Here is a 9,259-nt window from a genome sequence, read left to right on the forward strand (position 1 = left end):
CCTGCTCGCTGTTGCTACATCTAAAAGATGGCAGCAGACAAGAACTGACAATTGTGAAATTAAATATGTATCTTCTTACATGGTGACATTTTGCAGCGTATGACAAGAGCCCAAATGTTTGGGGCTCATTTTTATTCTGTGGGATGCCGTGCTCCTTCAGAGCTGCAATGTGGCTCAGAATTTGAGTCGCTGTGTTCTCAAAACATTAGGATTAAGATAAAGGAGGAGAAACAGCTTTAAATATTGATAGCACAGTTATGCATTGCTAATATCAGGCGGTATCTCTTAGCTTGAAAGACAGGTTTGTTTCCCTTACTAATAAATATATATAAGAACAATAGGGGTCAAAGGCTCAATGTCTCTCAAACTGAATCCATCAACAGTTTAGGCTTTTTTAATGAGGCTGAGATCTTCTATTTCTGAACCAGAATCTGTCCTGGGCCCATTTCATCTTCCCTCTCCTGTTTTTCCTCCCTGCTCCCCCCCTTCCCCTGCCTGCAAGCACAGGATGGCCATCATCTACTCTGCATTTCCGATTTGGTCACCATTTCACATCCTAAAATTAAGCTCTGCCCACTGGCACCCCATCTTAATCCTTGCTCTATCAACCTTCCCTGGTATTCTTCTAGCTATGGAGGACAAAGCTTGACTCTGAGAGGAGAAGAACAGAATAGTACAACTGACAATAGAGTAACTTTAATGGAGACTGATACACATAGGATAAATAGAGTAAAGGACAAGCTTTACTCCTTCTGTTCATAAAAAGGAATACATACAGTTAAATCCTCATTGTCTGGGGAAAACAATGTCTGGGATAATTGAAGGTTAACGGGGATGTGTTATTGCTTCTTTTTGGGTACAGCGTGCTGCTTCAGACGTGTCTTTGTGATGCCCCAGGTTTCCAGGAGGCTTGTTAGCATATATATAATACATAGTCTACGTGGTCCCTCTAGCAATCTACCCCTGAGCCAGAGCTAAGAGGCTCGTACAGACATAGAAGCATGTTGCAGCTACTGCCAATAAATTACACTAACTCTATGCATAGCCACTCTCATCTTGCCTTGAGTGAAGACGCAGCCTTTTCTCTGCTGGATAAACATCACCAGGATAATGGCGAGATGACCAAATGTTTTTTCAGATGTGTGCAATTCTCTGAGAGTAAGACAGCGGTGGGATCACTATCAGTATCTTAACTGATCGTTACTCATAAAAAAAAGTGTGTGGATACCGCTGTTGTACTAAAAGAACAGCACCAGCGCTCAGTACCAGAAGCAGTGGCCTTAAAATTGAAACGGTAAGGCAGTATCGGTCACAAGAGGGACGCGGGTGCTCGGCGGGTGGGACGTGCGGCGGCGCGGGAGGCTTGGGGGGACGGGGCCGCGGCGGCTGGGGCTGTGTATCCCAGTCCGGGTACCAGTAGGTATAATCTAAAAAACAGCGAAGAAAGAGGTGTTAAGACCCATCAAACTTAGCCATGCTTATAGGAAGGCAATTGAGAACAATTTGATACGTACCTAGCAGCTTCTCGCGTTCTGTATTTTCTGTAAAGAGATCAGAAGGGGATATAAATGTGAGTATCATTCAGTGGTGGTTCTTAATGTACAGAGGTAAGCCATTGCTGGTGCCTGGCTGATTGCGCTGACGATGCCAGTCAGTGCCTAAAACATCCTGCGAGGGGAAGCAGGCCAGCAAGGGCAGGTTCCCAACTGGTGTGGGGCTCGTATTTTTTATTGATTTGAAAGAGAAGCAGAAAAGAAGCAGCTGTATTAGGAAGAATTTTTGTCATGGGGAGGAGGGAATAGCAAAGAAAAACAAAACATGGAATTTATTTAAAATTGATATACAAACCAATTTTAAGTAATTACAGACAAATATAACTACTAAATTTATCACAGAAGTACACCTTTACTAAGGGCTCTGAGGCATTTGCAGGACTGCCTGCGTGCATCCTACTGGAACTGCTGATTTGCCCTATGGGAGAATATGGTAAAATGGGTTGTAGGATATAGCACTTAATTTTTAAAAGCTCTCTTCCTCCTCTCCCTCCCCCTAGTCTTTGAGATGTTTCTACTTTTCCTGTGATGCGTCAGTCTGAGACTTCAAGATGAGTCAGCCAGGATATCACAGAAGGAAAATAGAGTACCAAATGCTCAATTATTTCTACAGCTGAAGCTATGTAGAGCTTGGCTTGTAGAGACCATCCCCATTAAACCTCTGTATAAAATTCATGTTTGATTTAAGACATTGTTGCATGTCCTTTAATCTCTCTTTATTTAAAACATGATTTCTGACTAATTTGGGACTAGCTGTAATGACATAAAGGTCCACAGCTGCAAACTGCTGTGGAAAAAACAAGTTCTCACTGCTGTATTTCAGAAAATTGCAGAAGTTAGAAATAAGTGTGCTTTTCAGTATAGTCTTCTTATTAGTTCAGAACTATAGTTGTCTGGAAAATGTGATAGGACATACTAAACAAGCAAGAAGGCAGAAGTTAAATATACTATTTTTGCTAGGAAAGAAGAAACAGATGGGGAATATTTGTTGGGGCTAAAGTTTTAGATTTGACTTCCTGCTCAGATAAAAGGCAGGAAGAAGTCTAACTGGTACTTCTCTTCATCAGAAAGTCTGGCTTCTACCTCTGAGAGCCTTCAACAGCAAAATATTTCAATTAATTCCTTCGTACACTATTCTTACCAGGATTTGGTACTGTTGCTGTGTGGTGGGCTACAGGCCCACTATGTATTCAGTGCCAATTGACTCATTGTTTTATTTCCACTGATAATTACGCCACTTCTATTTCTATGCAATTTTCTTAGTTGATCACTTTGGTCTTACCACAGAGCTTGTCCACGCACTTCTCATTACTGCACCCACTGCATGCTTCTCCTGCTTTATATGGTTTTCTTGGGTAATTCCCCCTGCAAAGTAGAACAACAGTATTTTGTTAGCTCGGTCATTTGAAAAGCATTTTAAATACATGGTTCCATCAGATTGTTAGAATAATTTATCATGAAAAGCTATTATGGGAGGGGAAGTCCCTTTATCCCAAACCTGATCATTGCAATTGTTTGAAATTCCTTTTAGATCAGATTAAAGCTCTCACCGGCATGGGGAGCAGCTACCTGGTGACTCTCGCCACTTGAAATTAATGAGACTTCTCAGGCAATACTGATTATTCAAGTGTAATTATTCACTATAAGCATACAAGAATCTGCCTTTAGTCCCTCATTACCCACCTGTATTTTAAAGACAAATCTGTAAAAGGTAAGTCCAGAAATTGCAAGGTACGAGATAAACTAGAGGACTGTCTTCCTTTTATTTCTTCAACTAAAATGTCTTGTTTGAAGTTTGGGTGGGGCCGTAGGAAGATGTAATCTTTCTCAAGTGGAAAGCTTGCACCTTCCCCACTTTTCCTGCAGAGACTGAAGCCAGAACAGATTCTACTCCACCATCTTGCTTATGGTGAGTGCTCTCAGCTATGATCTGCTCGCCTGCTTTTTTGGAAAGGGATTTTCTGCAGCTGTGGCTATGTCCAGCAGCTTCTGCTCTCCATGGCCAGGGGAAGTTTCCCTTGGACTGGTGACATGTGGATGCAGCTGCTTCTGAAATTCATTACAACTGCTCCTGTGCTCGTTGGCATCCGATACCAGGCCAGTTATAGGGTATTTAAAAAATACACCCCCCCCAATGCCATAATTAACTTACGCTGGCCCATAGTCACAAACAAAATGTGCTGCTTTGAAAAGTCCGGGAAAATTTTCAACTGTATCGCAGAAATGAACGGCGCAGCCAACTTTGTAACTCTCTGCCCAAACGACCTGGAGGGCAAAGGGAAATAGGTAATGCACATGTTCAAAAACTGAGAAAGCGACAGCGTTAAGGGAGGGAGGGGAAGGGAAGGATCTTGTGGAAGTTTAAAACAGCTGACACAGGAGCAACATCCCAAGGGCAGCTGAGACAAACGACTGATTGATAGATAATTTGCGTTTATTATCTGGCTCCCCTGGAAGTATGAAATTGTCAGGGGAAAATCCCTTTCCTCCATTACTAGAAACAGGACTCGGACATCCCTGGGGCTCGGAATATTTCTTTCCCATCTCGTGCAGCAATAAACTGGGGGGTGAAAACCCCTGCTGTAATTCCTGTTCCAAAGCAGTCTGTTCCAAGCCCTTGGATTTTCTGTGAAACCATTACATTATAAACCATTGGACATGTAAGACTCACCTGGGTGTAGTGACCACACATGCCAGTACAGCTATTGGTGTTGAAATCATAGCTGCTGACTTCATTAAACCAGTCATCGAGAGCTCTATCCACAGAGAAGATGGTGGCTGTGCCAGTCCAGATGTTTTCTCCAACAGGAGTAAAGGTGGGGTGCACCTTCCTTGGAACTTTAAGGTAGATATTGTGCTTAAACTTGCACTTTTTTGCCCATGCTTTGGCAGTCTTAGCTAAAGCAGCATCCCAGGACTGTAGGAAAGGAAGAAAACATAATCTAACCTGCACTGCAGTGACTTTGCTGAATTCAAACATTTTTAAACAGACACTTTTAAGGATTCTTTTCCCCTTTGCTGCTTCCCATGCCTGCATTCAGTTTCCTTCTCTGACTTGACATTCTACTCCCATAGCAAATTTTGTTTCTTCTTTCTCCCTTAAATATTGTAGGACACGTAGCATCTATCCACTGTCCTGTGGTATCTGACTTCTTAAAATACTTAGAGCTGGACTGCAGTCTGTAAGCTCCTGTGCTGGAGAGGGGGTAACTGCGTGAAACCCCCAGCTGTAGAGGGGCTTGAGGGACTTCGTGCCTCGGAGCTGTCGGCCAAAGCAAATAAAAGGCTTGCTCATCTCTGCTGGGCTCAAGTGATAATTTGAGAAACCAGCCTGGGAGACTTGCAGAAAGATTTTATGCCACTGAATGACCAGGCAATAAAATGGCAGTTAAAATTCCGCACAGAGAAATGTAAGTTAAGGGATGTGAGAAAAAACCCAAATTTTAACTTTGTGTTCATAATGACAGCTTTGGAGATGGCTATTACCACTTGTAAATCAATGTTTAGTAGCAGTCTAGCAAGCAAATAAAGTGTTAGAAATTCCTTGAGAAGGAGTGGAGAATAAACCCAGATCTATAACTAGACCACTGTAGAAGTCCTGTTAAAAGCTGCGTGCAGCGCAGCAGCCCACCTTAGGAAGGGGACACTGGAACTGGAGGGCTTGCATAAAGCAACAGAGAGTGCTCTGCAGCTTTGGTCAGACTCAGCTGGACATTGTGTGCGAAGCAGGTAAATGAGCAAGAATTACTTGCTCCTTCCAATACAAAGACCAGAGACTATCAAACGAAGCTAGGAAATAACAGGTCCAAACCAAACACAAGGAGTTATCTTCACACAACTTGTGGTTAAGCTGTGCACCTCTTTGCTACACGATGCTAGGGATGATAAAAACTTGCATGAGCTCAAGGCGGAAAAAGAGTCGTACAAGAAAAATCCTTCAACAGCCTTTAAATACAATGCAACACCTTTGATTCAAGAGGTTTCTATGTATTTGTCCTGCTGTTATTCCAAGCTTGCTGGATCTTTGGCCTGAGCAGCTGAGTTTGCTCTTGTGCGCTAGCATTTTAAATTAAACATTGTTTTTTAAAATGGCAAGAAACTAAAATCACGAGCAGTCTGAATTTTACCACCCCTTTACCATGACTTCCTTTCATAGAAATGATTCATATTGTGCATGCAGTTACACATTTAACTTCCTTTCCAGCTATGCAGCACTGCTGGAGGGCTCAGAGTAATGACATGAACCGAGGGGGGTTACCTCCCTCAGCTAGCTAGCTATCTTTTTCCTTATATATTCCACCGAACAAGCTGAGACCTATCCATAGCCTGTTCTGATACCCGCTGTATTTATAGGAAGCTCTGCTTTCCAGCCCAGATATTAGTATCCCTACTCTTCAAACCCTGCTACAGCAAATGAAGATCAGGTATCTAAACAGATGTCCTGGCAAATCCCTTTCTTCAACACATGTTCGAGATTGGAAGAAACAAGAGGAGATGATAGATTTTCAACAATTCCTATTGTGCAGATTGCCTATTCAGGAGCTTTTTAATACCAAACAGCTTCCCTGTGTGAAACCTGGACTAACATAAAACAGATTACTATCTCTCTTGGAAAGAGGTAAATGAAATGCTGAGAGCTGAATACTGTTTTTTGCAATACAGCCCTTTGCTCTGGCTGAAGTTTAGAGTAGCAATCCATCCCTAAACAAGGAATTCCCTTCAAATTATTAAAACCAAACAATATTGTGAAAATTAATGTCTTTTCTATTTCCTAAAAAGAACTAACATATATAGTACAGAAATCATTGACAGAAAGGGAAAGAAAAGCACAAAGCAAATGAAGAATAAGATGGGCTAAATCAGCAGCACAATCTATATTAATTTTCAAACAGATCATGAATGCCTCCTTACCATGCGAAGCATGTTGCTGGCTGGTGGCTTCACTTTGGATCGAAATGTGTTGTGAGCTCTCACACAGTCTTCAATGAACTTTGCATCATCTATGTCAGGCAAGGGAGATTGCGGATAAGCATGACAGCAAGTGAAGAGATCCAGTAAGAACAACGCAGCAAAGAAAAATGTGATTTTCATAATCCTTCAATGCTTTCAGTATTTTTTTTTTAAGTTTTTAAAAGAAAAATCTCTGAAGTGGAGATAATACTGGCAAGTAGCTCTTCAGAGGTTGTCCTCTGGGTGTGGAAGCACTTGAAAGTGTCAAAGTAAAAGGAAGTGAAATTGCTTCATAAGGTACAGCTCTATCTGACATCATAGCCTGCCATCAAAGGGTAAAGCGTGAAACAGGCATCTGCCATGCATATTAGCAAGGAGCAACACTCCAGGTATACTTCTGTCTTTTCTTTGAGTGTGCTCCATTCTGGTTGACTGCCAAACCATTCCGTGACTGTAGGTCTTATCTGAAGAGATGCTGCAGAACAGCTTTCCTAAAACCTGTGTCAACCATAAAAATCGTAGCTTTGACAAAATACAAATCTGCTGTTCAGCTGATTTTCCTACAGTATAGCTTAGTCATACCAGCTCAATTAAAATTACTTTGCAGGACCTTGCTTCCATTTCAGAATTATTCTAGGAATAAACAGAATTAGGAAAACTGCATATATTGAAATTCGACCTCACCCCAAGAAAAAAACAGTCCGTGAACAGCAGCTTGCTGCAGAACAGACCTTCTGACCTGGTTTGGTGTGTAACACAAGTATGCAAGAGTGTAAGAACAACCATACGTTTTAAGAGCTAAGGTCTTGTAACTCAGATTTACGTCGGTTTACAGAGAAAATATATTGTAAACAACTTTCATGGGTCTGATTCCCTGCTCAGTTTTGCAGGTCAGGCCTTATCCTGCTGAACACTTGTGGAAATTACCATTCTGGTGTTGCCTTCTCGGTTTGCACGATGGCTTTTCCCTCTTAAATAATACCCCTGATTTGCTTCAGAGCCTTGTAACAATCTGTACACCTAATTCAGATAGGCTGAAGGAGCTGTAGCCCTCCAACACCATCACAACTGTACCTACCTAGGCTATTAACGGGAGGCATATAATTAAATATTTCCCTGTGTGCATGTGTTTATGGATTTCCATGCATTACTAACTCTCCACACCCTCCTCTTAGCCCTGCCATGATTTGCCGAGCAATTTCATGAAGGTAGGGGCAGCTGTAGAAGGCAACAAAGTTTGGGGGTGGGGACACACACCAGGTGTTTTGGATCTTTTGGGAAAGAAAAAAAAGGGGGTCTCCAATTATTGTTGTTGGACAGGCTTAACACAGCCTTTACCAATAAACAGCCCTCGGAGGCACAAGAGACCTGGATGGAGAGGAAACTGAGCAAGTATTTTTTCTTCCCCTTTTCTTTTACAATAGCTTCCTGTGCTTTGAAACTCTCCCAGTAAGATCACCATTTTTTTCTCTAATCAATTATTTGTTTAAAAAAGACCAAGCCAAAGCGGTCAGTGGGAGGAGACTGGCCACTTTCTCCGTAGGCACAGCACGCCGGCTGCAAGACGCTTTTGGTCCCGTCGTGTCCTTGATGAAAAGACGCAGGAGGCACTACCAGTCATCCTAACCTCTCACCTTCCTTGGCAAGTAAAGGGAAGCGGGAGGTGAAGCACCCAAGGCGGTGGTCACGCTTGCAGCCCAGCCATTGACTTCTAGCTCTAACCGCTTCTCCCGTTCCACTCTCAGGGGTTGGCCGCGGCTCCGTCTGCTTCCAGAACGCGTATGCGATGGTCATGATCTCAGCCTACATTTAGAAGATCCACCCGCTGACTCTGCCTCCTGGTGTACCACCGACAGCGCCAAGGTCCCTCGTCCAGCGGACGTAGTTTCTCTTCTTTTCCGCTGTCACGCTCTAGCCCAGAAACTGCATGTGGGCATTGGCGAAGGCGGTGGGACCCTCCGCTGTGGTGGGACAATGTATGGGAGGATGGCCTCTTGCTGGCGTCGGTGGCTGCTGGTCAGGCTGGGATGGCGAAGGGGATCTTGGGAGGGAGGTTTCTTCCCGTGGGTGCCATTACCTTCTGTCCTGCCAGAGGACAGAGGTTGGTGTCTCCTGTCGGCTGCTTGCTTCAGGGCTACGAGGACCTTCCGATCCACCATGGGCACTCCTGAGACCCACAAGTGACCACGCAGGTGCCACTGGCAGTGCGGGGGGGTGGGTGTGGAGCACCAGGGAACGGAGAGATCCTTAGATGAAATTGTGAAAATTTATGGTGAATGACTCTTTCCCCTGCTTCTGAACTGAACAGTGGTGGCCTCTCCACCGCTTTGGTCCTTTGGAAGTCATCTTGCCTCTTTCCTAAACCAGGGCAGCTGAGGGCAGTTTGCTGCCAGTTAGTTCTCCAGCTGAATATTCCCTTGAAACTACAACATAAGTATGTTTTCTCTTTCTTTTTCTTTTCTAATAATGCCCATGCAATCTGTCAGAATCTAAAGCCTCTGGTCAGCTAGACTTACTGTAAAGCCACGATTATATTACAACTACATGCAATTTGCACAAAAACTATCACCACACTAAAACTGCACCAATAATTTAGCAGTGCAGTGATCTTGCAGTTATATATGCACGCAGTTGAAATTCTGTGCTGGGAAACTGAACCGAGGTCTTTATGAAGTAGGAAATTTTGACATATGCAGGACAGATAGTCCAGGTTAGAAGATGTTTTCCTGCAGAGATGACTCTGGCTCCATCTAGTG

General features: G+C 43.3%; 1 protein-coding gene across 1 annotated transcript; it reads right to left on the bottom strand.

Moving 5' to 3' along the window:
* Nucleotides 1-674: 674 nt before the first annotated feature.
* LOC115336246 (glioma pathogenesis-related protein 1-like) lies at nt 675-7,251 on the bottom strand. Its single transcript, XM_030002918.2, has 6 exons — nt 6,465-7,251; nt 4,225-4,470; nt 3,706-3,818; nt 2,836-2,918; nt 1,515-1,541; nt 675-1,427 (listed from the first exon to the last, which is right to left on the bottom strand). Exons 1-6 carry the CDS (start codon nt 6,642-6,644, stop codon nt 1,201-1,203), a joined length of 876 nt encoding a protein of 291 aa, XP_029858778.1. The 5' UTR covers nt 6,645-7,251; the 3' UTR covers nt 675-1,200.
* Between the last annotated feature and the right edge of the window lie 2,008 nt (nt 7,252-9,259).

This window comes from Aquila chrysaetos, chromosome 26 (assembly GCF_900496995.4).
Source record: "Aquila chrysaetos chrysaetos chromosome 26, bAquChr1.4, whole genome shotgun sequence".
NCBI classification, from domain to species: domain Eukaryota; kingdom Metazoa; phylum Chordata; class Aves; order Accipitriformes; family Accipitridae; genus Aquila; species Aquila chrysaetos.

What these genes read in the sequence shown, in the direction of transcription:
- LOC115336246 (XM_030002918.2), bottom strand. Translation starts at nt 6,644, where the DNA reads ATGAAAATCACATTTTTCTTTGCTGCGTTGTTCTTACTGGATCTCTTC. An exon ending in CCAGCAACATGCTTCGCATG is followed by an intron (nt 4,471 to 6,464) that starts GTAAGGAGGCAT and finishes CCTTTCCTACAG; the next exon opens with TCCTGGGATGCTGCTTTAGC. An exon ending in TGTGTGGTCACTACACCCAG is followed by an intron (nt 3,819 to 4,224) that starts GTGAGTCTTACA and finishes TTTGCCCTCCAG; the next exon opens with GTCGTTTGGGCAGAGAGTTA.